Source organism: Bathycoccus prasinos, assembly GCF_002220235.1.
Source record: "Bathycoccus prasinos genomic : Chromosome_9".
NCBI classification, from domain to species: Eukaryota; Viridiplantae; Chlorophyta; class Mamiellophyceae; order Mamiellales; family Bathycoccaceae; genus Bathycoccus; species Bathycoccus prasinos.
In genome coordinates, this window is record NC_024000.1 from 462,029 (window position 1) to 490,010 (window position 27,982).

Sequence of the window (27,982 nt, forward strand, 5' to 3'; positions counted from 1 at the left end):
GGTCCCTGCACTAAATGAAATCCCTCCACCACTTCCACTCCCGCCTCCTTGCGCTCCGGAAACGCCACTCAACAAAGCGTAATCCATCTCGTACGCGGACGAGGATAAGCGCATGTTCGCGGGCACGTCCACGTCGTCGAACGGTAAGGAATCTTCCAACCACTCTTCGTCGATCACGTCGAGTAAGTGCGAAGGGGTGAGTTGGACTTTGCCGTCGTCCAGAGTCGTATTCGTGCTCTTCCCTCCCATGATGAGTTATTCAAACTATAAGAGTAACAGACAGAAGTGAAGCGAGAGACGTGTGAAGAATACGAAGAAAGCAAAAATGCAAATGCAACTGCGCGAGAGACAAAAACTTAACAACAGTTTAGGGTGAGTCATGTGCTCGTAATTAATTTGATTTGAGCTGCCACGTGTGTTTTTTCGCATGTCAAAGTGCGACTTTTTCATGTGCAGACGGGGGTCGTTCCACCACAAGAAATATCCAAAACTGAAGACGTGCTCTATCTAAAAACAACGTCAATCACATCTCACTCTTCTCACACACACACACACACATAATACACGCAAAGCGAAGAACTGTTGTTGTTGTTGACTTGTTGTTCTTCTTTTGTTATCACATACATTTGAAAAAAAATGGTGAGATTATCGGAAACGTTCCGCTCGGTCGTGCGAACTCCGTATGGATTGGATTACTCGGATGGGGAAAGTTTGTGCTCGTCCACGTCGTCGTCTTTGCATTCGAACGCGAGGAATACGAAAGCGGGTGTTGGTAAGAATACCATTTCGAGCGATTTCAGCAGCGCTTCGTGCGCTTCCTCTTCGTATTCTTCTTCTCCGGATTCTTCGTCTTCTTTACTGACGAATATCATTCGTCGACAAAGAGGAGGAGGAGGAGAGACGACGACCAAAAATCAAATGGTGGCGTATTCCTCCTCTGAACCGCCTTCGAAGGCGGTGTCGTTCGCGAAGGATGTTTTCGCGGGGACCTGCGGTGGGATTACGGTGACTTTGTTAGGGCATCCGTTCGATACGGTGAAAGTGTTGTTACAAACGCAGAGTTCGACGAATCCGGCGTATTCCGGCGCCGTCGATGCGGCGACGAAGGTGTTGAAATCTGAAGGCATCGGCGGGTTGTATAAAGGCGTGATGTCGCCGCTCGCCGGGCAGATGTTTTTTCGAGCGACGTTGTTTTTTGCGTACGCGAGAGCGAAAGAGTGGGTCGGGGTGTCTCCGGACGATCCTTTGAGTTACTGTAAAGCCGGGGGGTTGGCCTGGTTTGCCGGGTCGTTCTTTGAATCGCCGATTGATTTGTTCAAGAGTCAATCGCAGCAGCAAATTTTACGCGCGAAAGCGGATCCGAGTTTTGTGCCGCAATCGATGGCTTCGAGCGTGAAGGATGCCGTGAAATACATGGGTCCAAGAGGTCCGTGGTATGGGATGGGGGCGACGTTGGCGAGAAATTTACCCGCGGGTTCGGTATATTTTGGGGTGTTTGAAAACACGAAGAACTGGTTCGCGGCGAGAAATGAAGACGGGAAAGCGAGCAACGCGGAGATTTGCTTCTCCGGAGGTTTGGGCGGGATTTTCTATTGGTCGTTCTTCTACCCGATCGATGTGATTAAATCCGCGGTGATGACGGATAAGTTGAACCCAGCCGAGAGAAGGTTCAAAGGGTACGGGGATGCCATAGGGGCGTTGTACAAAGAAGGCGGCGTCGGGAGATTTTATAGAGGTTTGTTTCCGTGTTTGTTGAGAGCGAGTCCGGCGAACGCGGGCATGTTGTTCACGGTCGATTACATAAGAAGGATTATAGATTAAAAGGTTTTCAGAATGAATAATAAAAAGAGAAAAGAAAATGATTTTATTATTGTTGTGAAAGATATAAAAACGCATTGTGTAATTGAAAATAAGGATATCATTTTCCGTCGTCATCATCATCATCATCATCATCGTCATCATTTAACTGCATATACTAAAAATGAATGCATCAAACCAAAGGCCCTTTCTCTCTGGTCACTAAAACGCCGTCGCAATCCGCGTACACCCAACTCCCGCTTTTAAAATTGACCCCACCAAAGGTCACGCCAAACTTTGGATCCTTCACCCCCGGATCTCTCTTACTCGACGGCACCGGCGAAGTCCCGACGGCTAAAATCGGGATTTTCAAGCCGCACCATCGCATCTCGTTCGTATCTCGAATGCAACCGTTCACTACGATCCCTTCCCACTGATTCCCCTCTGCAATCTTCGCAATCTCGCCGCCTAGTAACGCGCATCTCCGCGACCCGCCGCCGTCGATGACGAGCACTCGATTTACACCGCTTTCCTTCGTCAAGGTTTCTCTCACGAGCGGGTTGTTTTCGAAACACTTAATTGTGGTAATTTCCCCTCGAAAGAACGACGTCCTGTCGAACGCCCCGCCGTACGGTTTCAAATTCAAGTCCACAAGGCAATCGAATTTAACTTTCGCGTCGTTCTGCACTTGATCGACGACGGAAAGGTGCGAAAAATACGCGTCGACCACGTCTGAAGTCGTCGTCGGTTCCGGGATGGAATTGGATTCCATACCGTTAAAATGAGAAGGATTGTGTTGTCTCAACGCGGAAAAATGGATGTTCTTCTTATCAGAATTTTGCAACCACAGACTGGACAGACATCGCTCTTGAACATTTGAAGAGGGCCTCGAGGAGAAAAGGAATTTACAGAGTTGCCGCTCGACTCGTCCTCTCCCCATCGTGTCCTAAAAGTGATGAAATCTTTGGGGAATGTACCACACAAAACACTCACACTACGAACACTCATACTCGTAAAGAAATACACTTTAAAGAGAAAGAACAACAGATGACGGACGAAGACGATGAGCTGCAACAACAAATGGACGAAATCGAAGCGTTAAGATCGATTTTCATGGAGGATTTCCACGAAGTTTGTGAACACGGAAATCGAATACAATCCGTCCCTCCGGATGTAAAATGCTACGAAATCGTCTTATCTCCGCTCGCGTCTCACGAAGACGCGTCGGAGATTATCAACACCGACGAGAGCAAAAACAACAGCGATGATCTAGTGGACGCTCGATTAGGCGTCGTCTTCGCGCACTCGACGAAGTATCCAAACGAGATGCCGTTTCTAAAATGTCGTTCCGTGGCGAAGATACACGACGAGGAGTGCAAAAAGCTGACGAAACAGTTACTCGATCTCGCAAAGACGGAAAACATGCTCGGACAGCCGATGATGTACGATCTCGTAGAATTCGCGAAAGAGTGGCTTCGTTCGAGAACGCGCGTGAGAGAAAAAGAAGAGGAGACCGAGGAAATGGTGGAGAAGCGGTTGGAGATGGAAGCGGAGGAACGGTTGAAAGCGATGCGGGAAACCGGGACCGCGGTGACGCGAGAGAATTTTGAAAGGTGGGCGAAAGCGTTCGACGCGGAGAGAGCGTTGGGAAAATGGACGACGGAGACGAATACTAACAACGACAAAATAGATGATGCGACTACCGCCCGCAATGCTGCTGCCGCTGCTGCTGCCACGACGACGACGCACGCGCAACAAGGCGCGGTGTCCATGTCCGGGAGAAGATTCTTCGAGGAAAGGTACGAGGCGTTGCGTAAAAGCGGCAGCCTCGAGAACGAAGAAGGACAAGAAGAGGACGACGAAGACGAAGAGAAAAACAGCGAAGACATGTCAGAAATATCATCGGAGGAGGATATAGGCGTAAAAGAAGACGACGACGACGACGAGGAAGAATAGTTGAATAATAATAGTATTAGCAGGACGCGTATAGTTTAGAAATAGCGCATAATAATCCATGTTAACGCTCGCACGTATCGTTATTAATGATACTCATACTCGTAGCGACACGTTTAGAAGCAGCAGCCCCGCGTTTAATGTTAACGCGTTTACATCACACTTATTACATAAAGCAGAGAGAAAAAATCTCCATAAATATGTGCTGCTAAAAGCTCCGAGAGGAGAAGAGAGAGAGAGAGAGGGAAGCTGAAGGAGATGAATAACGAATCTTCGCACGCGTACGTGCCTCTCTCCGAGGACATTTTTAATAACGGCGACGTTACAACTTTCGAAGAAGAAGAAGAAGAACACGAAGACCAAGAACGACGAGAAGTCATCTCGGAAAACCTGCAACGAGCGACGGTGGCAAACATCACCATGAACACCTTGAATTACATGCTCGTGCCTCTTTCAATGCCGGCAGTTTTTAAAGCCGCCGGTTGGAAATTTGGGATGGTTTGTTTCGTCTCAAGCACGGTGTGGAGTTATTGGACGGGACGCGTCATCGGGCAAGCGTACCTGAAACATCCAGATTTGAAAACGTATCCGGAAATGGCAGCAGAAGCGGTGACGAGATTTATCTTTAGTTTTGGTGGTGGTGGTGGTGATGATGATGACAATGGTGATGCTGATGGCGGTGGTGATGACGACGACGACGACGATGACGGAGCGGTTCGATGGAGCCTCGGGGAGAGCGCCCGGCGCCGAGTTCGTCTGGGAGGAAAGAAAACGAAGAAGAGTAAGAAGACGAGAGCGAGAGACGCGACGAGGAAAGCAGTCCACGTGGTTCAATTCCTCACTTTTTACTTGGACGCGGTCTGTCAACTCGTCTACTTGGCGCAATATTTAGCGATGCTGACGAAAGCGATGAAAGTGAGAGGTTTCTATGGCGTCGGATGGTGCCAATCGTTTTCGTTGCTCATAGTTTCGATTTTATTATTACCCGTCGTCCAATTGCCGACGTTTCACGACAGCGCGAAGTTCGTGTATTTTGCCATCGGGACGTTGACGCTAAGCGTAGGCGTATTTACGTACGAGGTCTTGCACCGGACGCCGTGGAAGTCGTGCGCGATTAAACCGCAGTTTCCCGCGGTGAGCGCGAGGAGCAAGTTTGTCTCTCTCGCAAATTTCGCGTACGCCTACGGCGGGCACGGTCTGTATCCAGAAGAAATGAGCGAGATGCAAGAACCGGAGAGATGGCCGGAAGTGATGAATTGGTCGTATTTTATATCAGCTCCCGTGTATCTATTCGTGGGTGCGCTTGGGTATAGAAGTTACGGCGCTAGCACGGAGGCGGACATCAATCTCAACTTTCCGAACGACTTTGGCAACGCGTTATCGATTGCGTTTCAATTCGGTCAGTGCTACTACGCCGTGTTTTTCTGCAACGTCGCGTTGTGTTCGCGATTTGAAGTCATGCTTGGCGTAGACCCGACGGATTATTTCAGCAAAAAACATCCTCTCTTCAAAGTCACGGCGTTCACCTTCCGCCTCTTCTTCCGAGCATTCTTCCTCTTGACGCAAACGCTCGTGGCAGCCATTTTCTTAGCGAGTAAAGGCGACGTGTTGCTCGATTTACAAGGCCTGGTGGGATCGTTCGGCATGGCGCTGATGACATTCCTTTTACCGTCTATAATGCGCTTAACGCTCGTCGAGGACGACGAATTTCCGACGACGAAGAGGAGGAATAGCATCAACAACAGAAAATGGCTCGAACCGTTCGTCTACCTCTCTCTCCTTCTCGGCTTTGTCGTCGTCCTCAGCGGCACGTACGGTTCGCTCGCGGATTTGAGATCGGATATCAACATCGACAAAAGAATGATAGCGGACGCGTGTCAACCCGCGGTGACCACGGTCGTGGACGAGAGAGGGTGTCCTACCACGTCTTAAAAGCTTCCATTTAATGTAGTAATCAGAGAGAGAGAGATAGATAGAGAGAAAGAGAGAGAGAGAGAGAGGAAGAGCTCTGAATACTGTGTAACATGTACAAAAATGTAAATGTAATTGTAGATTGAAAAAATCAACATTTTGCCTCTTTTGTTCCACCACAAAAAACAGAGAAAAAATGACGAACGCAAAAGCTCCCGCTCGAACGTCCTCGCGAACGCCCAAACCGACGATGAAAACGAATACCATTGGTATCAGCGACGACGACTTTGACGAGTTCGTATCAGAGCCGAAGTCTACGAAGAGGCCTGTTCGGAAAGCGCCGGCATCATCGGCAAAATCGTCCCCTTTGGCGACGACGGGGAAGAGAAAAGGAACGACGACGACGACATCGACGACCCAACAAAAGAAGAAGACGAAGAAGCAAGAAGACGAAGAATACAAAGAACCAACAAAAGAAATAGGAGGCCATCGATGGCAAGGCGCGGGGATGACGTACCCGGCGAGTCACCCGGAGTTGGACATCATCGGTCGAACGACCGAAATGGACGAGTGTTTTCTACCTCCGTTCGCGATGGAGAAGATGATGAGTGAAAACGCACCTCTGCGAGAAGTGCTAAAAAATCCAATCGACCTGTGGCGGAAAACGTTAACGGAGGAAGATCGGGAGATGCTGAAGAAGATGCTCCCAGAGACGACGAGGAATGATGAGAATTTGGTGGAAAATGTGGTGAAAGATTTGTTTACGGGGAAAACGTTTCATTTCGATAACCCGGCGGAACGCGTTTGGAATCAGATCCGCGAAGGCGAAAGGCATCCGCACTTTGCGCGAGCGAAACGGATCAGGAAGGAGTTGCAGAAACGGAATTCGTTTTTGAGTTTGCGGAAGAAGCACGACGAAGTGGTGGATAATTTAGATCAGATGAGGAAGTTGTGGATGCGGTTAGGCGAAGAAGTTGGGATGAAGGAGAGGAGGAAGTTGTGGGAGGAGCACTTGGACGTGAAGGCGCAGCGGAGGAAGAATTTGGAAAACGCTAGGAAGAAAAACGCGAGCTTAGCGAAGCAGATGAAGCAGCAGAAAACCCAGGGAGGAGCAGCAGGAGGAGGAAGTGAACGCGAAGGTAGCGTGAGTGCGTTTGGTGCTGCCGACGAGCAAGAGGCGCCGCCGACGTGAGATTTTTAGGTATGCGCGTAGTAGATGAAAGAAACAGAGGTAGTTTTTAGTTCACATCTTTGAAAGATGTGTAAGTACCTAATGGTATAGAAAACATACGAAAGCAAGTAGTTCTACTCGTCTTCCTCCTCGTCGTCGTCTTCCTCTTCTTCTTCCATCTCGTCGAATTGTTCTATCCGTTTCCATACTTCCCCGTGTCTAAGTTTTGCCGCCGCGATGGCCTTCGCTAACACAGTTTCGTCCACCTCGCTCGCGCCGTGGTGACTCTTTTCTAATCCTAACACGTTCCCATTCTCATCCACGATGACGTTGATTAAAGCGTCGCATAACTTGGTCTCCTCGTACGTAGGGTCCACGATAACTATTTGCTTCGGAGGCTCGTAATCTTCTATTTCATCCTCGTCCCCTACCTTTTCATCTTCTTCTTCTTCTTCGTTCATCTTGCGCTTCTTACTTCCATCGCCGATATTCTTCTTCTTCTCGCCGGGGTCGGTATTCTCCGTCGTGGAAAGATTAAACGCGCCAACTGTCAAACACACCGGCTTGAAATTTCTATTCACCGCCAACATTTGCCTCTTTTTTCCCTTCCCCTTTGCGTTATCGCCGCCAGCTAGAATACTCGGCGCTCGCGTCTTCCTCGCGCACGCCACCACCGCCGCCAAACACGCGTCCATGGTCCCCATATCGTCGTCCAAGACCAAACACTCCACGATAAATTTCCAACACTTATCTCCCTCTAATCCGTCGCCTTTTAAAACGCTCCGATCGATTAATCCTCCACGTCCTTTTCCTCCTTGTCCTCTCGAGGGAAAAACAGTCTCTCGAATCACCCGAGCGATAGTCGCCGCCCGTTCGACGACGTCCGCGTTGTTCTTGGTGTTCTCCGCGCGACTGCAACTGGCCACATCCACGCGCACTTCCACGAACCCTTCCGTCGGTTTCCTTGGGTTTTTAAACGCGCGTTGGAAAGAACTCGCGCACAACACCGTCGTCTTTCTCAACGACGACGACGAAGCGCTTTTGCTCCGTTTCCTCGTCGGCGGCATCAAGTGCACCAACACGGAGGCGCCTCCTTCGTCGTTATCATCGTCCGCTGCTCTCGCTAAACCGGCGAAACCAAACGCGAAGTGTCTCGCTCTGCCAATCGGACGACTTTGGGAAGCTGTTCCAGCCTGTTGTTGTCGTTCTTCGTCGTCGTCGCGCACATCCGCCGGAGGTGGACGAAGCGGAATCGGCGCTGAAACGAACGTTTCGAACCGTTCGCGAGGGAAAAGCGTCGCGTACGCGCGAGGGTCCATGATGCTCTGATTCTTCTCCTCCTCCTTTCTTTCGATGCTTTCGATGAACGCTCGAACGCTCGAGAAAGAGACGAGACCAATACTCCGGCGGGGGGTATATTTGATGCATTTCAGGGGGAAAATGGTTCCTTTTCCCCTCAGTTTAAATCTGTTCTTTATTACCGCGCGCTATGTTTAACAACTCTTCGCCGTACACCGCGAAAACCACCGCCGGAGGAGGAGGAGGAGTAGGAGACGCGTCGTTCCCACCTCAGTCGCCTTTTGCATCCGGTGGAGGACAACACCAACAAGGACAACACCACCAATTTGGATCGACGGGGAATCCGTTTGAAAATCAAAGAGCGAGGACGACACCAACGACGACGCCGTTCGGAAACGAAACCAGCCGCAACAACGAAGCCCCGACGCCTTTTGGAGGACGAGGCGTTGGTGGGTCGTCGTCCCTGTTTACCAGCTCACCGGCACCGAATGCGAATACTAGTACTTTTGTTGGAAACAAAGATGATGTGTCACCACCACCAGTGGGAAACGTCTTCCAACGGAACCCGTCTGGGGTGAACTTGGGGTATTACGAACCAACCGCGCGCGCGTTCGCGAACGACGGCCAAATGCAAATTCCGAGTCCACAAAAACAAGGACAAGGAGGAGGACATTTGAGAGAACACGTGGCGCCGAAATTTAGCTCGATGTTGTTTTCGAGCACGCAAAGAGGCGCGGGATTGAACCCGCAAAAGTTGGATTCGCCGTCCGGCGGAGGAGGCGGCGGCGCGAGCGGGAAAGACGATTTGTTCGCCGCGGATATTAGGAGGAAGGAGATGGCGGAGAGAGAGGTGAATTTTGGAAACGTGAACGCGAAAGGGATGCCGCTTTTTACGAGAGATGCTGGGAAAGGTGGGACGGTCGGCCGGGGAGGGAGGAGGACGAGCATCGGATCTCGAGCGACGACGGAAGAAAGAATGAACAACGAAGAGCGATCGAAAGGTGGCGCTTCGGCGACGACTGCGAGTTTAGGTACGGCATACGCGACGAGGAATGCCGAGGTGGACGCCAACGATCCAGCGGCGGTGGAGGCAGCCATGGCGAGCGTCCAAACGCCGTGTTGGGTGACCGTGTATGGTTTTACCAACGACGACGCGACGTTCGTTTTGTCGAAACTGCAGAAAATAGGAGACGTGGTAAACTTTGGACAATTTTTACCGCCGAACGACGACGACGACGATTTCTTAGATGAGGACTACGATGACGCTTTCAAAGCGAGGAGGAAACTGGAAGAGTCGCCGAGTAGAAAGAAGAGTCCGTTTAGCCGAAATACCGACGGTAACGCGAATGGCTTTTCACCTAGAAAATACCACGGAAGCCCGCAATATACTCGTAAATTCGGTTCACACTCGGCGATAGGTAGCGCGAATTGGCTGCACGTGAAGTTTCAAAAACCTGAGTTTGCAAAACGCGCGTTGCAGTTGAACGGAACGCGCATATCCGATCGAATTATGATTGGCGTGAAACCGTTGTCGGAGAAGGACGCGAGATATATCGGCGGCGTTTGCGACGATGTCGATGATTTTGGGAGCAATAAGAGAAACAGCATCGATCGATCGCCGAGGGGCGGTGGGAATAAGCGGACAATGTTGAATGGAAGCGCTTCGGTAGCTTTGCAACCGAGAAGAGGCACTTGGAACAAAGTCGTCGAGTTCGTTTTCGGGGCTTGATTTTTTCCTTTTAAATACACACATAACGTTATTAATAAAATACAAATACGCGCATATGCTTTCAAAGAGCGCGCATACATAGCTATTATATTTAAGACAAAACTCTACTACTCGCGTGTAAATCAATCTCTCTTTCTTCCCCCAATCAACCTTCTTTTAAGAAGACCCGTGATACTCGTCTTTTGAAATCAAACCGCTCTTAACTAAATAGTCCAAACTCATCTGACACGTGATAATACTCGGCAACATCATCTCCCCGGAGTACATCATCCTCTTTAACTCCTTCAAATCCACCCTAAACGTTTCCAATGCGAACTCCTCCACGTCTAATTTACCTTCTTGACCTTCCTCCACATCCTTTGGATCCACGCATAAAAACGGCACGAACTTATTCCTACACCACTTCGTCTCGATGAAACCCTCCTCCTCGCCCACTTCCCTATCTCCTTCGTTCTCGCTCTTCTTCTCCATCAAATTCACCAGTCTCCCACCAACCAACTTCGCCTCCTCGTTCATCTCCGCTTTCGCCGCGTTCGCGATATCCTCGCCGTGTTTCTCCGGCTCGTGCCCTCCTGTCGGCACCGTCACCCCGCTCGCGTTCACTGATTGAATGTACTCGCGGCATACGGTAAACTCTCTCGTCCCGCTGTGAAACGGCAGAACCGCGACGAATCGAAACCCCGACCGAGGATGGCCGACGATGTCGTATTTAATCGAGATCTTTTCTTCAGCATTTGCAGGTGTTGTCGCAGGGGAAGAGAACTCAACCGTTCGGTCGTACACCGCTAAATATCTCTTATACGCGACGGTTTCCTGCACCGTTTGACCTCGGAAATGATCACCGTCGTGACTCCTCGGCGATCTTGGGTTTGTCATTATTTCGATCTCCTCCTTTAGTGCTTCTTCTTTGTCTTCTTCTCTCCTTTCCGTGGGGGTATTCGACGGCGACGACGACGACGAGAAGCGGGGTGTTGTTCTTCCTCCAAAGCGCCTCTCGTAACACCAAGTATATCCTCGCGACCAAACGCAGCGGCAGCCCCGAGAAGAAGACAAAGACGAAGAAGACGAGAAAGAAATGCCTCTGAATCTCTTCTGCGCGAGGAGCATGCGCCGAATGGAGGAGGAAAAGGAGGAAGCGACCGAGAACGAGAGCGGATAAAATGGAGAAATTTCGTCGTTCCAATCCTGTGTAAAAGCCACACAACTCAAACGACGCGAATACGAATAAGAATACGAACAAGAACACTCACGCGCGACGAGAATAACGAGAACATCAACATCATGAGCAGATCAAAAGTACTCTCCTCGGTGGTGAAAAGTGCCGTCGATCGAACTCTTTTTTTGCGCGAGAGAAGCAGCGGCACGAGCAGCGGCATCATCATCGACATCAGATCCTCTTCCTCCGCGTTCGCGTCCACGTCTTCTCGTTCTTCTTCTTCTTCTTCGACGATAAAGAGGAAAACGGAGAGTTCTCGGCGTGCGGAAGGAAAACGAGAAATGTCCTCTTTGTCGAACGGAGGACAAGGACAAGGCGTGGACGCGAATTGGAAACCGCACCAACCGGTCCAATCGAAACGCCCTGCCTACCTCCCCGAGGATACCCCACATACGAAGAAATGGCTGGATTCGGACGCGTCGAAAGCGCCGATCGATTGGATCAACGAAGTTCCACCGATTGGCGTGAACGCGAGTAAAGTGAACTGCCACTCTCCTGGCGCGTGTAAGGAGAGGTTCGGGGAAGGCGCCGCGCTCGGTGCGCCGGCGACTTTTTACACCTTGGCGGATACGAGCGTGGAGAATCCGGCGAAATGCAAGTATTGCGGACTGAGGTTTTATAGTTTAGAAGGGAGTCATTGAAATTGATTCGATTGATTTGATTGATTCGATATGTATGGGTTTTGTTGTAATCGGAATATATATAACGGACGCGTGTGGCGTTTCGATATGTTGAGAAAACGTTGTACGCGTATCGTCGTCTCGTCTCACGCGAAGAAAGAGAGCAAGTTTGTTTTGTTTACTTTCTTGCTTTGTCTGTCTTTGGGTTCGCCTTTATCATCTGTATTTCGCTCTTCGCTCACTACCTTCTCTTTTTCTTGCTCTTCATCCGGTTGGCTCGTCCTTTCGGTCTTCGCGCTCGCCGTCTTCTGGGCCGTTTCGGCTTCGTTTAATCGAAGCTCGAGCTCGTCTCGCAAGGCTTGGAGTCTATTGGTTATGACTTGCCGTTGCGGAGTTTCTTCCTCCTTTTCTACTTTATTCTCCGTTTCCACAGTATTCTTGTTCTTCTGCTTCGTCAAAGCCGCTCGGATTTTTCGTCGGCGCTCTTTTTGTTCGAGTTCGAGTTGTCTGTATTTTTCTAAAGTGAAAGTTGAAGCAGTCGGCGACGACTCGGACGCTTGAATAGGAGGAGGAGGAGGTTCAAACGACGACGACGATGCCGGTTGGGAAACCGGTGGATTGCACATTAGACCCAACAAACTTGGCGCGGCTAATGCCATATCCCGCAGCGTCTTCGACGATTCGATGCCAGAAAGCTCCTCGAGGGAGGGCGGGTTCTCGAGTATCGCTCGAAACTGAGACACGCGTTCCGCGTACGACTCCCCGCTCTCTCTGTTGAAATAGAAGAACTTTTTGTACTTTGCAAGTTCGTGCTTTATACAAAAGACACGCGCGTCGGCGTTTTTCAACGGCCAGATCAACGAAACCACTTTCGAGGCGCTTCGATTGAACGAAGCGATGCGATCGGTACCGCCTTCGTTTTTCCTGAACTCGATTATCACTTTCGGCTCGTGCTTGTTGCCTAAGAAATACTCCTGACGAACTATTATGTCACCCGACGTACCGAGTAAAGGCCGAACTTTTTTCGATTTATCCTTTCGCATTCGAGAACAAGAGGAGAGAACGAGCAACGGTTCGAACATGGCGTGGAGCACTTTAGGAATGTTCTCCACTTCAACATCCACGTGATGGATGAATGGCTCGGTATTGCCGCTATTGGTTTCTTGATTTTCTTTCCCAGTGCTTTCTTGCTTTTCGTCTCGGTTTGCATCACTCTTAGGGAGAATAAGAATAGGCACTCGCAGAGACGTACTCGCGTTGAGGCCACTCAGTCTTTCTTCGAGAACGTCAAACTTTGAAAACTGCGAGGCGCAGTTTTCACCGCGTCGAACGAGCTGTTGTCCTCGTTCTTGTTCTTCTTTGTTTTTATCGTCGTCTTCGTTCATCTTCGTTGGAAACATCGCGTTCTCTTGAACTCGATTCTTTTCTAGTATTTTATCGCGTCTCGTCGCTTCAATCAGTTTTTGCTCCGTCGCCTCTCCGTTTGTTGCCTCTCCGTCCGAGATTTCGCGTAAAACGCCACCATTTTCTAGCTCAGCTCGCAAGCATCTCTCGGACTGACGCAAAAACATGTCTTGATGCGGTCTCAAATTGCATATAGCGGCGATACCTGACGCATTCGCTAAACCTTCAATAGCCGTCGGCCACAAACAACTCGATGATGGCGACGCGTAATCGCCGTGGAAAAACACCGCACTCCTCGTGACGTTCATCTTTTCCATCTTTTCGACCACGTCCTCCGCGACGCTTAAACTCTGTAATCCTTCCGTCGCATTCAAAATAACCAGATCCCGGCTTCCGCACTCTTCCATTTTTGTCGACTTAAACATCAACGCCGCTTGCGATACCGCTTGCGATAACGTTATAAACGCACCACCATTCGTCTGATGCTCCTCGTGTTTCAACGACGCGAAAAATTGAAAGACAGATTCCAGATCGAGCATGGAACACCCCAATCGCCTCTTCTTCGTCTTTTGCTTCTTCCTCGCGACGAGCGCATCATCGGCGTTCGCGCTCGAGCAGGAGGCGTCGTAAAACACGCACCCGAACCTTCTCCTCGCGTTTTCCTCCTCCTCCTCCTTTCCCTCTCTCCATCCAAACCCTTCGACGGCTAAAGTCTTCGCCACGGAAACTAAGACATCAATTCTCCTTTTCACCACATGCGAATCACAATCAATCAACTGGTTGAAACTTTCGTCGCCTTCCTCCGATACAGATTGCAACGACCCGTCGACGAGGAAGATCACGTGGTGTGACGAAGATTTCGTCAAAGTCATGCTCTCCGAAACGATGCCCCCGGCACGTAGCGTCGTCATCTTGCCTCGGAAAATTGATCTTGATCTCGGAGATATATTTTTTTTTTACACCGAGAGAAATTCAAGCGTTTTTCGAGTATTAATTTCAGAGTTTTGTATCAGAATTTCATCACTTACTCGTGTATTAGATACAAAAGAGATGTTAACGACGACGACGACGATATCGACGCGTTGTTTTCGAAGAAAAGGAATAGGCACAACAGGAGGAGGAGGAGTTCTCGAGAGATGCGCGTCTTGTTGTGTATTTCTCGACGAGGATACGAATACGAACGATGATACGAGAGCAGAGAGGAGCGTCTCATCGTCCTGTTTGGCGTCATCTGCGTTCCCCGGGGGATTTCATCATCATCATCAACAACCGAAAGGATCCGTAACAACAACGAGAACAACGTTTTTTGAGAGAGCTAATAAAGGAAAAGAGAGAAGAGAAAGCAGCACAACGTGCAAGAGCAGTTTTAGCGGCGTCGGCCCATTTTCGTCGCGCGAGAAGCCCTTCAGGGGGTGGTGGTCGAGAGGATGGTTGTTGCATCCGTGTTGCAAAGGGTTGACCTTTTCGACCGCCACCGAAAAGGTGCAGGCGGACGGCGACGATGATGAGAGGAAACCAGAGCCGCCTTCTTTTAAAGACATCGACGACTCGCACTTGCCTCCGGACTTAAAACGACGCGCGTTAGTCGCGACCATGCGACGATTTCGGCGGAGAAAAGATGCGAAAGCGGTTCAAGAAACGTTCGAGACGTTGAGGAAACATCACCGATATCCCGGGCGAGGCGCGTATAACGTTTTGGTGCACTGCGCGGCGGATAGCGGCGACCCGGAGGCGGCGTTGGAGATTGTGCAGTCGATGGTAGCGGATAATGTGGTGCCAGACGTGACGACGCACCACGGAATTTTGTTGGCGTTTTGTAGGAGTGGGAGGGTGAAGGAGGCGTTCGAGTGGTTGCAGATGCACTGTTTGGGCGTGCCTTCGTCGTCGTTAGGGGAGGAGAGCGGATGGGACGTGCGTTTGAAAGCGCCCGGGGAGGCGGTGCAATTGAGCGAGATTTTCGATGAACAAGATGCGGATGCGGATTTACCCGACGACGACGATGGTACCACGGAGGCGGCGCGAACGATGCATCAACCGGCACCGCAGACGGCTTTGCCGGTAAAATTATTCACCACTTTGTTGAGGTACGCGGCGAAGCACGCGAGTCGAGAGATTTTCCAAGCCACGGAAGTATTGATGTTTCAAATGAACCAACCAAACTTAACGCCCGGTGCGGACGCGTTGGAAGCAAAGCTGCGTTTGGTAGGGACGTGCGCGAACGGAACCTCTCGCGAAGTCGAGGAAGTTTGGCAGATGTTTAAAAACGAGCATAAATCCATGTGGGCCCACAGCGAACGCGTTTCGGCGCACTGTAAAATCGCGAACAGAAAGTTTGCAAAGAAAGGCGGCAAAGAATCCGCGGCATCGGCAAAGAGCCTCGAAATGGCTGAAAATGCGCTGGATACTTTGTTATGGAGGTTAGGCAAACGTGTGTATTCTGATTCCGTGCCAACTGCAAAGTTTTCGGAAAGGTACAACGTCAAGTATCGCACCGGGTGGTCCGGCGCTCGAGGCTTGGCGGCGGCACAGTTTTTAAAACAACGCGACGCGATGCAAAAGTCGCGCAGAAGAGATGGCAGTAAAGATGCTCGAAATCCGTGGAAATCGTGGCGTAAAGAAACCGCCAGCGCGAGGCAGCATCGAGTGATTGGAGGAGGAACAGGAGGAGGGAGTACCACGACGTACGACGAGGATAGGAATAGTTTTAGCACCGAGGACGAGGATGATTTCATGAACCTTGGAGAAGAAAGCGAGGAGATTGTGCTCGACTTGGCGTCGCAATACGCCATTCGCGCGCACGAAAAAGAAGTTCGCGCGGCGTGTAATGCCGTTTCGACGATGTTCGCAAACAGAGGGGATGTGGCGAGAGCGAAAGAGGCGTTTCAGATGATGACGGCGAACGAAGTGCGACCAGACGTGTATTCGTTCACGGCGTTGATGCGCGCGGAATTGAACGCGTTCTTATCCCCTCTATATCATCATCACTCTCACGACGGACGAAAAGAAGGAGTTAAAGAAGAAGAAGTAGTAGAAGAAGAAGTTAAAGAAGAAGAAGAGATTACCCGGAAAACATTCATCGAAGACGACATCCACAAGAACGAAGATGAGGACGAATTGGAGGATCGATTGGATGCAACTTTCTCGAGAGTAGAAGCATTGCGAGAGCGAATGTTGGACGCTGGCATCGTCCCTGATGCGGCTTCTTTTGTCACGGAGCTCGTTCTCGCTGGAAAATTCTACGCTTCCATGATGGAACGCGACGGAGCTACTTTACGTTTGGTTCAAGATCGTCGACGACGCGTGTCCAACATTTTACTTCGAATGCAAAGCTTGCACGTCAAAATGGATGCTGTTGCGTATAACGCGTTAATCGGCGCTTTATCGAGAAACAACGACGTCGAATCGGCATTTAAGGCGTACAAGTCTATGGCGTCTTCAAACATCACGCCCGATGCGGTGACCTTTTTAGAACTCTTCCTCGCGTGCGAGCGACGAGGACGCGAAGTTTCGGACGTCTTGGCGCACTTTCCATATCCAATGCACGGCGAAAAGAGAGAAGACATGATGCAGACGGCTTTGAGCGATATGAACGACTCCAGCGGCGACCCGTTACTGGTTAAGGCCAGGGAATACGTGGACGAAGCCGAAAGAGATATGGATTTATACGGCGTGGCGCACACCTCGGAATCGTTGACTGCGCTCGCGCTCGCCAGAGGTAAATTGCGTCAACCGGACAAAGTCGTCGATCTCTTTGAAAAGCACTTCAAAGCGAGCAGTGATATAGCCGACGATCGATTTTATGCGACGTGCGTGCAAAGTTTATCGAGAATCGATCCGAACGAGGCTATGCGCGTCTTTGACGAAGTCTACGAGAGCACATCCGACAAGAACAACAACAACAAAAATCCCATCCGTCCAAACCTTTACGCGTTAAACGCGTGCGTCGCGGCGTGCGCCGAACTCCGCCAAATCTCCGAAGCTCGCAAACGCGTCTCCCAATTCGTCAAAAACAACCCGGCGACGCCGCTGTCCTCGGACACGTTGGACGCTCTCTTCAAATGCGCCGCCGCTTCCGGCGCGTTCGCCGCGCAAGCGCCCGTCATCGTCAAAGAACTCGTCAACCAACTCGGCGTCGTCCCGTCCAAAAAAATCTTCCGTCAACTCTACGAAGGCATCGGTCTCGCGCACGAAAACGACCGCAACGTCTCGAAAACTTTAGCGAGAGATATCTTTGGCGACAGCCGCGCGAAGAGATACGAAGAGGAACTCAAAATGAAAAGTAGTAGTAGTAGTAGTGCGAAGAGCGACGTTTTCGACGACGACGAAGAAAAAGCAGAGAAGAATAACAACAGTTATCATTACGACGAAGGGGAATTCTTCGATGAAGACGACGACGATGAATTTTAAATATACTAGTGTAATAATACGCAAACTGGTAGTAGACTCCAAAAAAAAAAAATAGTGTTATGTATGTAGTAAAGCACAATCAGAGCAGATGAATTTTTTTTTTCAAAAACGAAAAAGCGGACAAAAAACAAAAAAAATGCAAAACTCTCTCCTCACAAAATCTCATCATCGCTCTCCCTCAGCGCATCAACGAACGACTCTAGAGTGCGGACGCGCGCGCATAAAAACGGACACGCACGCACGCACGCACGCAAAAGAGAGAGATTTAGAGAACAGTTTGAGGAAATGCGGAAGAGTACTACTACTCCTGTCGATGATGAAACCGCGTCGCTTTTGAACGCCAATACTCCGACGACGGAAAAGATGATGATGATGATGCGCGGCTCAATTTCGAGAGAAGAAGAAGAAGATTCGTCAAAGTCGCCGTCCTCCTCCTCGTCCTGGTTTCCGTTTGCATCTAAACTCGTCGGCGTGAAGGTGCTCGTTTTGATCGCCCTCGCGTTTTACGCGGTGTCTGTGATGACGGTAACAAAGACGACGACGGAAACGAGTTCACCGATGATGATGATTGAAGGAAAGAAAGGAGAGTTGGAAACGTTGAAACATTTCTTCGAGAACGCCAGATTGTTTTTGACGAGAAAAAGAGGAGGAGAGATGGAAATTAACGGCGACGGCGCGTTGCTAATTTCCACCACGTCCTCAAAGCCATCTTTGGGCGAGGATGACGCGAGAGGGACTTTGACGACGACGACTGCGAAGAAGAAGAAAGAGGAGGGCAGCGAAGAGGAGAAGCGTCGACGAAAGGAAAAAGAGGAGAAGGAACGAGAAGAAGAAAAAGAAGAAGAAGAGGAAGAAGCGTTGGAAGAACTATTAGTCGGCGTGCACGACCAAGTGTACGGGAAGAAACATTTGATCGATAAGAGCATATTGCCTAAACGAGAAGGGAAAGAGTTGCCTATTTTCATTCACATTCCAAAAGCTGGAGGGACTTCGGTCGAGGCAATGGTCGCCAACGTCGGCGCGAGGATTGGAAGTTGTAACAGCAGAGAGACGAACGGGGCGTCGAACGAAGCCGCGAGGCCTTACGAAGTGCACCCGGCGTGGGACGTAGGAAAAGCGGAAGATTTTCATTCGCCGCCGAAGGTGGCAAAAGGGAAGACGTATTTAGAAAATTCATTCACGACGGTGAGGAATCCGTATTCAAGAGCCGAGAGCGAGTATTTCTGGTACCTTTTAAGAAAGTACCCGAAAGAGTACGAGTTGTTGCAAAGCTCGACAGATAATTGGCAAACGTACGTCAACAACGAAGGAAAAGTGTATTACTATAACGAAGTTTTAAATCGAGCGACGTTTGATGAACCAAAACCGTCGTGGATGTCCTGCGAAAAGTTTGGCGTCTGGTTGAAAGATTCGAGCGAATTTGTTTTGAAGAATAATTTATTGGAGTGTTATCGACTAGGCAAGTATAGCGAAGGGAGCATTGCGGCGTGCGACGAGACGTTATCGCGCGCGAACGGCGGGAAAGGCCCAATAGAGAGCGACGGGTCGAGCACGATAATCGGGAAAGACCACACGCACCACGTGCCGCAATACGTTTTAGGACGAACGGCGGAAAGAGTGTTTAGCATTGAAGATTGTTTCGACGATAAGGAAGGTTTTTGTACGGACGTTCGAACAAAGTCGAGCAATACAGACGCGGTGATGCAACCAAACTTGATGTCGTATTTACGAGAAAAGTTCTCGCCGAAAATTACCCCAGAAGTGGTCAATTCCATCTCCGGGAACAAAGATTTGAACAAAGCGACGTTGAGTCAGTGCTGGCGAAACGGGAACATGCCTTCAGAGACGATCTCGAACTTCTTGAAAGCCTACGACGTTGATTTTGAAAAGTACGGGTACAGCAAAGAGCTTCCCGGAGGAAAACAAAAGAGCGCTGTTTTGACATCATCATCATCATCTTCTTCTACTTCAGAGGCTGAAATGGGCCACGACGAAGAGGAGGAAAAATCGTTGAAAAAGATGTCCACTTCTTGGGAGAAAGCGCAAAAAAATCGCTTCGAGAAAGAAGACGAATTGAAATCGTTAGCCGAGGCGAGAAAGCAAGAACTCGAAAAGCAAGCCAAGCTGGCGAAAAAACAAGACGAGGAAATTGAAAAGCTGACGCGAATGTCCAGCGAACTCGCCGACGCTAAGATCCAAGCGGAAATCGAACTCGAGGAAACGCAAAAGCAAATCGCAGAAGCGCGCTTGAAACGCTCGAAACGCATCGTGAAACGTCGACGTAGTACTCGTAAACTTTTAGGTGGCAATAACGTGGAAATTCCCAGGGCGGCGACTTTAGAGGCGTACGACGAGGAGGATTTACCCGCCGACCGCGAGGGAGGAGGACGTCTGGGTGTCGTCGTCGAAGACAAAGAAGAAGACAAAGAAGAAATCGAACGAGAACAAGGAGACGCGTCCGTCTTAGACTTGGACCACGACGAACCGACGAACCGTAAAATGCTCTTTTGCGCGGGCGGCTTGAGAGTACCGAGAGTGCACGTGGAGAAAGATAGCGAAGTTGGATGGGCGGTGTGGAATACGAACAAAGAGCTGCGAGACGAAATGATCGAAAGAGGCGAGCTCGCCACTTGATCTTTCTTCCGCGGAAGTACTAATAATAGATAGAGCTTGTAAAACGCCAAAAGCAGTATATAGTCGTAACTAGCAGTATCTGCGTCGTACACTGTAGCAGCGGTAATTAAGCAATCTTTATCGTGTAATATGTAAATCACATTAAAGAAATTTAAATAGAAGTTATTGATTATGGCTAATAATAGTAAATCGTCTCTCGGATACTACGTGTGTTGTGAATCGCTCTTCGATTCTCTCTCTCTCCCTCCTATATCTTGTGGTGGTACATTTTATTCTTCTTCGATTCGGTTTATTTTATGGTTCTCTTTCTCGTTCGTGTCTTTGCTATGGTCCAGCGCTGTATGCCGGTCCAATGCCTTCATAAAGCGTGACTTGTAACGTCCCGCCCGAATACTTATTCACCATATCCGCGGTGGTTAAGTTGTAATCCTCCTTGGCGACCGTGTACCCCTCGATGTAATCCTTCATTTCCGGAACAAAATGTTTGCGCGCGTGCTCTTTAAGACCATCCGGAGTGATAAAATCCTTCACAAACTGCGTAGCTTGCTTGGAAATCTTAAACGCCTCCTCCGGGTGGCTCTCCGCCCACAAAAATTTCTCGTGCAAATCCGACATGTCCTCGTTCAACGGAATGTAATGCACCCACGGGGTTATGTCATCGTAAAACGAATCACGCATCATCGTTTCGTGATGGAACAAAACACCCGGCATGGCCAAGAATCGAAACGTAGACTTCCACGACGTCCCGCCGCCGCCTCCGATATCGACCAAATATTTATACTTTTCAAACTGACAGGCGTTCCACACGTCTCCGCTAGAAAAGAGTGGGATTCGATCGTCGATGCAATTCTCAGCCGGCGCTCGCGGATTACTGTCGCTAAATTTGATGTCGTAGTTGTCCGGATATTTGTTCGCAATGATCGCCGCTCGCAATCTCGGCGGCACGCGGTGTCTCACGTCCGTATCCGAGCGACCTCGGTTATCCAAGATGTTCTCTTGAATAGTATCGATATCTTTGTCGCACAATCCCGCGATTCGCACGTATCTGTTGGCATCCAACGTCCCAACTTTCGGGTACGCTTCCAAGTAGTGCCAATCCGAGCCTCTCCAGACGGCTTTGTTCAACAGCTTATCGAATGCTTTTCTCTCCGCGCTCTCCGAATTGTAATTCTTAAAATCCAACCTCGCGCTCGCGCACATCGGTTGCTTCGGGTCCGGATTCTTCGTGGAAAACCAATCGCACTGCGTTTTCACCGGATCGTACGCGTGCGCTAAACACGGCGTAAACGGCAACGTCGGCGCTTGCGATAATCCAATCATTCTCTTGTTATTCTTCGGTACGGTACCGAACGAGAAAATTCTCGTCGGTAAATTCGGGCACCCTTTCTCCGAGTCGATGCACTCGACTTGCGGGAAATCCGAAGTCACCCACGGCACGTGAAACGGCGCTTGCCCGGCTTTAAATCTCTCCGGAAACTCCTTCGGCATGATCGCGTTTAAGAACTGAACAACCCCAGAGGATCGATCGTCCACGTTTTCCGGTGTCCCGGTTTCTTTAATCGTCCACGATTTAAACCCGTACTTCTCCGTCCACGTGAACAAGTGCGTCGGCATTCGTTTTTGTTCCGGCAAGAGTGCTTCTCTGGTGTCCAAAATGTCCTGGAACGTGGTCACGTCCCAGCTGTGATCTCCGGGTAACAAGAACCCTTCCGGGATGCAATTCCCGCCTTGGCATCTTTGCCAGACGGAAACCACCCCGACGACTGCTCCGGTTAACGCGAGCGCGGAGACTAAGATGGACGAGAGGTATTGAAACGTCGACTCTCCGCTTTCTTTTTCATTCGTTCGCTGCGCGTCCCTTTTTCCATCCCGATCGCGGCCACTGCTACTTAACAGCGACGATTTCTCGCCGTGTTGTCCGTTGTTGTTGTTGTTCTCGTGAGAACTACTACTGAGCGATCGACCCATACTTATTATATATATATATACACTCGTTCTTCTCTATTTCTCTCTTCTCTTCTTAAACGTGCGCGCGCTGCTGCTCGTAATAGAAAGAAGATTTGATGATGATGATGATGATGCCGCGGCTTCAGAAATGGGGGAGCTTTTTTCTACCACGAAAGCAAAAGTCTCTCTCTCTCTCTTTCTCTCGAGCACAAAACACCCAACCGCGCGTACGCGAGAAGAACTTCTTTATTCCGCTTTACGAGAATGAAGAAGCCTCTCTCTGACCTCTCTCTTCTTCTTCTTCTTCTTCTTCGAAAGAGCGCGTTTGAGAGAGTTTACAAGTTTTATTATACTCTCTTTTGTAAGAATACGTTGTTTTTCTCTCTTCCCGTTTGCTTGGAAAAATGAAGCTTTCTGTCCGTGCTTTTTCGTCCTCTTTTCTCATTCTTTCTTTTTCGTTGAGAGTTCTCGTTTTGGAAGCTCTTTTTCTCCACCAGCTTTGACTGAATGAATGCTTTTTTCAAAACGAGAGGACGAAAAAGTCGATCGACACCCCCAACACCCTCTTCTCTCTTTGACTGTTTTCGTGGGGGAAAACTCTCTTCTTTCGATTCGTTTTACCTCATCCACACAATAACTTTTCCCTACTCTCTATATTCTTCTTCTTTCTCTGAAGACGCACTCGCGTAACTCAAAGAGAGTTTTTAAAGGTGGTTTGAAACGCAGAGAGTTTACGAAAGGTCTTGTTCTTTCTTTCGTTCTTTCTCTCGGAACTTTATACATCGTAAAGAAGAAAGAAGAAGATTTATAAGACGAAGGGATTTTTGCCGCGGGATTAAAAAGCGAATTTTGTTGGAGGGAGATTTAGATACGACACACAGAAAGATGATCGAGAACAGTGTCGGCGAGGAGCAACCTCTGATCAACGGAAACCATAATAATGGTTCTTCCTCCTCTTCTTCTTCGTTGCCGACGTTGAAGAAGACGGTTGGTTTTGTCGCCTTGGCGGGCGCGACAGTTTTAGTCACGGCGGGGACGATGAGCAAGATGAACAACAGTGAACAACAAAAACGCTCGTTCCCGTGGTTAGGATCTGTGGACGGATACCCGACCGAAACGTATTCCGATCCAACGAACTTTGATCAATCCATCGCTGGGAAGAAAGAAGGGCAAGAATTTCCAATCTTTCTTCACATTCCGAAATCTGGAGGGACGTCGGTGGAATCTATGGTTGGCGCCGTCGGCGGTAAGTTGGGATCGTGCAACTCGGAAGATTTAGGTTTGACGAGACCGTTTGAAATTGCCCCGGCTTGGGTGGTGGGAAAATCGGAAGACTTTCACTCGCCGCCGGCGACGAGACACTTGAAGAACTCGTTCGTCACGGTGAGAAACCCGTACGCGAGAGCGGAATCTGAATTCGCGTGGTTCAAGGCGAGATATTTTCACGAATCTCCCTTGGACGCGGGCTATAGCGAGAAGAACTGCGAGGAGTTTTCCGAGTGGATTCATACCGTCACGAGATGGGTGTTGAATTCGCCGTTGATCGAGTGCTACAGAGAAGGCGAGTATTCCGACAGCGCCATGGCGGAGTGCGACTCGAAGATTCCGCCGACGGAGGACGAAGTCAACGCGTGCGTGGCGGAGAAAACCGCCGGGGAGATGGTGTGGAAAGATGCGTTCCCGATTTGTGCGGACATGTTAGGTGCGGTTACGTGGCACCACTCGCACCACACGCCGGCGTACATCATCGCCAGACACGCGGAATACGTGTTCCCGTTGGAGACGTGCATGATCTCCGACGTCGACAAGAAGTGCATGGACCCGAGAACCGGAAACATGCAAGACAACTTGGTGAAATACTTGAAGGAAAGAGTATCCAGCAAAATTGAGTACACGGAAATGAATGTCGTTCACAGAGGCACGGAAGTCGGACAGTCGGTCAAGCCGGTCGTGACGTCGTGCTGGACCAACGGGCACATCTCCGATGAAGATGTGAACAACTTCAAGGCGGCGTACGCTATCGACTTCCAAAAGTACGGCTATTCCTCGGAAGTTCCGACGCCTGGGTACGACCAAGCGCCCCAAGTTGGCATGTCAGAGAAAGAAAGAGTGGTACACAGAGGTGACTCTGGCGCTTCTTCTTCCACCAGCCGACATTCCTCCTCCTCCTCCTCCTCATCAAAATCCTCTTCTTCGTCGAGAAGAGGCCAATCCACCACTAGAAAACTTCTCTCGATCAACGAGTGGACGTCCAAACTCTTCGGCGGCGAGAAAACGGAAAATCCTTCCACCCAAGCATTTCCCTCCACAATCGCGCGAGCAGGTAAAGCGCAAGGCTCGCACAAAACCGTTCGAGTCTCCGATTTTACCCCGAACTTAGGCACCGACGAAGGGTGGCCCGTCGTAGAAAACTTTGGTCACGATTCTCAGTTGCTGGAATTTTACCCGTCCTGCCCGCCGCCGGATTGGGACGCGAGCGCGCAAACGACCGGCTTACACGCCAGCAGATCGTTGAATTAAAAAAGGAAGAGTTGAAGAACTGAAGAAGAAGAAGAAGAAGAAGAAGAAGAGAGAGATTACGACGCGGATGATGATTTACGTTACTTACGCACACACTACTTTATTTTAACGAGCTTGAAAAATGTTTTAATACATGTAAGTTAATACACACATTAATAATAATAAACCTTCTTCTACGTACGCGCTACGCATAGTAAAACGCACAAACATTTTCAAACAATGCTACTCTTCACGACGATGCACCGTAATCGTACGAATACTTTTAGAGTAAACAACAGAGCGCTCGCAAAGCAAAAATCCGCCCTCTTGACATTTGAGTCCCTAAACGTGTCGCAAACCATTCCGCGGGAAGAAAACAACGAAAAATCCATCCTCACAACTGAGAGTACTAAGAAGAAGAAGAAGACGAACAGAGAAGAGCTGCACCACTGCCGCCGCGTGCAAAACACCTTTTCTTTTGTGTGTTTGTGCGTAGCATGGCTTTTTCTTCTTTCTCCGAGCGCGACGCGCTCTTAGAAAATGATTCCGAACACCACGTTGAAAGGTCCATCCCCATCGGGATGGAAGCGTCGACTTCTTCCAATCATTCATCGTCATCTTCCTCTTTCGCATCGAGAATCACGACGAAATCATTCGCCCTCGGCGTCGCCGGGATGGTTCTGTTCGCCTACGGTGGGCACACGGTGAAACAGAAAATGCTCGGGGCCGAACACGGAGGCGATGCGGTACGTTTTTATCGTTCGACTTTGAGACGTTTCAGAGCTCTCGTTTTTTCTCTCTTTTGCCGCGGGGGTGATGGGTCGTGATGCCGCCGCGGTTTTTCTTTCTCTCCTTCGTGTTCTTTCAGATGAAAGAATCATCCGCATCGAAAGAAGAACGAGGAAGATGATGATCTGTTCTTCTCGATTTCTTCTTTTCTTTACGAACGAGTTTGATGCGTTTTCCTTTCGATCGTCTTCATCCTCCGATGACGAGCGCTTTTGGTCACGGGAGAGATCAACACCCAAAAGGTCTCCCGAAAAGAGAGATGTGGAGAGAAAACGACGACGTTCGCGGAGAGCGGACGGTGGACATTTTTTATCGATTTGCGCTCGAAACTCACCTTTAATAATATACCTCTTTTTGTTTTACTTTTATACATGCAGCCGTTAACGAACGAATCCTTGGTTGAAATCTACGACGCCATCACGCAATCCCGGCTCCCGGGCAACGCGGATCGAAGAAACGATCCGCTGTTGAAAGCGGCGGAGAAGGATTTGCCGAACATCGGCATCATTAAATCCGTGGATCCGACCTGGCAAGCGCAGTCGGGGTGGCATCATCACCCGGTACCTGGGGATGACGCGCAAGAGGGGAAGTTTACCATGTGCGTTCCCGGTGAGTGGGATAACTCGTACACGTATAACTTTTTGTCCTTGTTTAGAAGCGGCATGTGCATTAAAGAGGTGAGAACGGATATTCAAAACGGCGATTTTACCGGGTGCGATATCCGCGTGTTTAACCAGTACGCGTTTATTTGGAGGAACGATTTTAAGGTTGGGAACCAAACCGCGCGATCGGAGGAGAACTTCTTCGGTCCTCCGGCCAAGTTGCACTCGAACGTGGTTGATTTCTATTACGCGCACGAGTCGCCGGATCATTACGGTTACGAGTTGAGAGGCGATACGGAATATTCCAAGAAATCGTTGAAAAACATGCAATATTTGGCCTGGTTTAACGGCGATCCGGATTCATCGCATCGATCGAGTTTGTGGTTTCCGTTTGGCCCGTCTATTGGTGAGTTATTGAGAGACTACTCGTTGTTTTCTATGCCGAGAGAGAAGAGAATTCCAGTCATCGGGTGGATGTCTAAAGATTGCGTGTTGAGAGAACGCATCAACGTGTTGGTGGAAATTTCCAAACACTTTCCAGTGTTTAGCATGGGGAGATGCGAGCAAAATATTCCGCCACCGGCGAATGACCCAGGACGTTTGGGTGACTTTGGCGACCAGCAAAAAACCAAAGCGCAATACATGTTTTACTACGCGTTGGAGAACGGCATTCAGTGCCCGCACTACATGACGGAGAAGATTTGGGACGCGTTATCGAGAGGTTCGATTCCGATTTACATAGGCTGGGACGGCATGGAGGAATACATCCCTTCTAAAGATGCAGTTATTGATTTGAGAGACTTCTCTACTCCCGCGGAATTGTCCAAAAAGTTGACGGACATCGCGACGAACGACGCGGCGTACGCCAAGGCGCACGAGTGGAGAACGAAATCGCCGGATCAGTGGCCACTGAAGTTCCGCAACTTGATACGTCAAGTCAGTTCGGACATGAAGTTTGGCATTTGTTCGACGATGAAGGAGGGTCCGAAGAACCATCCAGCCGCGGTGCCAACGGAGAAGTGCGATCGTTCCGTGAACATTATGGGCATGCCGGTCACGGAGTACCCGGGGAGAGAAGCCGCGTGGTGGGAAGTTGCCGGTTGGAAAGTTGAGACGGCGCACAAGGTGGACAGCAGCGCAGTGGCAAGAGTTGAGATCCAATCGCCGTTGAAGTTCTTGACCAAAACTTGCGACGATCACTCGGTCGATTGCTTTCACACGTTGAAGACGGCGTCGGCAAAGATTGGGAATCAAGAACAGCCGAGACGCAACAACAACAACAATAACAACAACAACAACAACAACAACGGCGGAGGCGGAATGCGAAGAGCGGAGAGCGGTAACAACAACAACCAAAACAACAACAACAACAATAACCAAAACAAGGGAGTCAGTTCCAACGGTATGCGACGAATGAAAGAGAAAGGCGACGGGTTGCCCGATTACGTCAGCACCGTGGACGTGCGCAAAGGTAAAACCCCGGTGCGTTTGAGTAACAACAACGGTTCCTCGCACAAGGGCGAATCGCACGGTCGCGAGGAAGACTACGGACCAGTCTTGTCTAGAAAGAACTCCTTGAAAACCGCGAGCATGGGTGAATCCGAGTTGCAATCGGAGGAAGACGTAGAAACGACGACATCGACGACATCGACGAAAAAGTCAGGTTCCAAGTCCTCCAAGAAGCACGAAACCGAGGAAGAGAAAGAAGAACGACTCAAGGAGGAAAAAGAGGAGAAAAAATTAGCCGCTAAAATCGCCAAACGCGAAGCCGAAGCGTTAGAACGCGTCCACGAAACCGTCGCGGACTTGCCGGTGATCAAGGAAAAAAAACCGACGGCGCCACCCCCGCCCGGGGAAGCGAAGCACGACGTCACGAAAACGACGGACGACTTTGACGCCGGAGCGCCGAGCGCGGATAAAGAGGAAGTGGAGGCTTTGAAAGAACGGTTAGCGCTGTTGAGTCAAGTGTCGAGCAAGAAATCCTCCCGCGGCCACCATTGAGCA

General features: G+C 49.8%; 15 protein-coding genes across 15 annotated transcripts; 10 read left to right on the forward strand and 5 right to left on the reverse strand.

The window, feature by feature from the left end:
- Nucleotides 1–636: 636 nt before the first annotated feature.
- On the forward strand, nucleotides 637–1,821 carry Bathy09g02540 (predicted protein; the record flags this gene model as incomplete). Its single annotated transcript, XM_007511076.1, has 1 exon — nucleotides 637–1,821. The coding sequence occupies one exon, from the start codon at nucleotides 637–639 to the stop codon at nucleotides 1,819–1,821; it is 1,185 nt and encodes a 394-aa protein (XP_007511138.1).
- Nucleotides 1,822–1,990: 169 nt separating this feature from the next.
- Nucleotides 1,991–2,737, reverse strand: Bathy09g02550 (ribonuclease activity regulator protein RraA; the record flags this gene model as incomplete). Its single annotated transcript, XM_007510820.1, has 1 exon — nucleotides 1,991–2,737. One exon carries the CDS (start codon nucleotides 2,735–2,737, stop codon nucleotides 1,991–1,993), a length of 747 nt encoding a protein of 248 aa, XP_007510882.1.
- A 140-nt stretch (nucleotides 2,738–2,877) lies between these two features.
- Nucleotides 2,878–3,753, forward strand: Bathy09g02560 (predicted protein; the record flags this gene model as incomplete). Its single annotated transcript, XM_007511156.1, has 1 exon — nucleotides 2,878–3,753. One exon carries the CDS (start codon nucleotides 2,878–2,880, stop codon nucleotides 3,751–3,753), a length of 876 nt encoding a protein of 291 aa, XP_007511218.1.
- Nucleotides 3,754–4,008: 255 nt separating this feature from the next.
- Bathy09g02570 (Amino acid transporters (ISS)) lies at nucleotides 4,009–5,682 on the forward strand (the record flags this gene model as incomplete). The annotated part of the gene is made up of 1 exon (XM_007510992.1): nucleotides 4,009–5,682. One exon carries the CDS (start codon nucleotides 4,009–4,011, stop codon nucleotides 5,680–5,682), a length of 1,674 nt encoding a protein of 557 aa, XP_007511054.1.
- Nucleotides 5,683–5,857: 175 nt separating this feature from the next.
- On the forward strand, nucleotides 5,858–6,853 carry Bathy09g02580 (unnamed protein product; the record flags this gene model as incomplete). Its single annotated transcript, XM_007511125.1, has 1 exon — nucleotides 5,858–6,853. One exon carries the CDS (start codon nucleotides 5,858–5,860, stop codon nucleotides 6,851–6,853), a length of 996 nt encoding a protein of 331 aa, XP_007511187.1.
- A 113-nt stretch (nucleotides 6,854–6,966) lies between these two features.
- Nucleotides 6,967–8,151, reverse strand: Bathy09g02590 (unknown protein; the record flags this gene model as incomplete). The annotated part of the gene is made up of 1 exon (XM_007511269.1): nucleotides 6,967–8,151. One exon carries the CDS (start codon nucleotides 8,149–8,151, stop codon nucleotides 6,967–6,969), a length of 1,185 nt encoding a protein of 394 aa, XP_007511331.1.
- A 170-nt stretch (nucleotides 8,152–8,321) lies between these two features.
- On the forward strand, nucleotides 8,322–9,860 carry Bathy09g02600 (unknown protein; the record flags this gene model as incomplete). The annotated part of the gene is made up of 1 exon (XM_007511206.1): nucleotides 8,322–9,860. One exon carries the CDS (start codon nucleotides 8,322–8,324, stop codon nucleotides 9,858–9,860), a length of 1,539 nt encoding a protein of 512 aa, XP_007511268.1.
- A 156-nt stretch (nucleotides 9,861–10,016) lies between these two features.
- On the reverse strand, nucleotides 10,017–11,248 carry Bathy09g02610 (predicted protein; the record flags this gene model as incomplete). Its single annotated transcript, XM_007510978.1, has 2 exons — nucleotides 10,017–11,045; nucleotides 11,111–11,248. 2 exons carry the CDS (start codon nucleotides 11,246–11,248, stop codon nucleotides 10,017–10,019), a joined length of 1,167 nt encoding a protein of 388 aa, XP_007511040.1.
- A 109-nt stretch (nucleotides 11,249–11,357) lies between these two features.
- Bathy09g02620 (predicted protein) lies at nucleotides 11,358–11,717 on the forward strand (the record flags this gene model as incomplete). The annotated part of the gene is made up of 1 exon (XM_007511133.1): nucleotides 11,358–11,717. The coding sequence occupies one exon, from the start codon at nucleotides 11,358–11,360 to the stop codon at nucleotides 11,715–11,717; it is 360 nt and encodes a 119-aa protein (XP_007511195.1).
- A 125-nt stretch (nucleotides 11,718–11,842) lies between these two features.
- Nucleotides 11,843–14,011, reverse strand: Bathy09g02630 (unknown protein; the record flags this gene model as incomplete). Its single annotated transcript, XM_007510819.1, has 1 exon — nucleotides 11,843–14,011. The coding sequence occupies one exon, from the start codon at nucleotides 14,009–14,011 to the stop codon at nucleotides 11,843–11,845; it is 2,169 nt and encodes a 722-aa protein (XP_007510881.1).
- Nucleotides 14,012–14,150: 139 nt separating this feature from the next.
- On the forward strand, nucleotides 14,151–17,507 carry Bathy09g02640 (predicted protein; the record flags this gene model as incomplete). The annotated part of the gene is made up of 1 exon (XM_007510875.1): nucleotides 14,151–17,507. One exon carries the CDS (start codon nucleotides 14,151–14,153, stop codon nucleotides 17,505–17,507), a length of 3,357 nt encoding a protein of 1,118 aa, XP_007510937.1.
- A 285-nt stretch (nucleotides 17,508–17,792) lies between these two features.
- Nucleotides 17,793–20,141, forward strand: Bathy09g02650 (unnamed protein product; the record flags this gene model as incomplete). The annotated part of the gene is made up of 1 exon (XM_007510949.1): nucleotides 17,793–20,141. The coding sequence occupies one exon, from the start codon at nucleotides 17,793–17,795 to the stop codon at nucleotides 20,139–20,141; it is 2,349 nt and encodes a 782-aa protein (XP_007511011.1).
- Nucleotides 20,142–20,465: 324 nt separating this feature from the next.
- On the reverse strand, nucleotides 20,466–22,109 carry Bathy09g02660 (predicted protein; the record flags this gene model as incomplete). The annotated part of the gene is made up of 1 exon (XM_007510816.1): nucleotides 20,466–22,109. One exon carries the CDS (start codon nucleotides 22,107–22,109, stop codon nucleotides 20,466–20,468), a length of 1,644 nt encoding a protein of 547 aa, XP_007510878.1.
- Nucleotides 22,110–22,973: 864 nt separating this feature from the next.
- Bathy09g02670 (predicted protein) lies at nucleotides 22,974–24,608 on the forward strand (the record flags this gene model as incomplete). Its single annotated transcript, XM_007510884.1, has 1 exon — nucleotides 22,974–24,608. The coding sequence occupies one exon, from the start codon at nucleotides 22,974–22,976 to the stop codon at nucleotides 24,606–24,608; it is 1,635 nt and encodes a 544-aa protein (XP_007510946.1).
- A 476-nt stretch (nucleotides 24,609–25,084) lies between these two features.
- On the forward strand, nucleotides 25,085–27,979 carry Bathy09g02680 (predicted protein; the record flags this gene model as incomplete). The annotated part of the gene is made up of 2 exons (XM_007511136.1): nucleotides 25,085–25,333; nucleotides 25,754–27,979. The coding sequence occupies 2 exons, from the start codon at nucleotides 25,085–25,087 to the stop codon at nucleotides 27,977–27,979; spliced, it is 2,475 nt and encodes an 824-aa protein (XP_007511198.1).
- Between the last annotated feature and the right edge of the window lie 3 nt (nucleotides 27,980–27,982).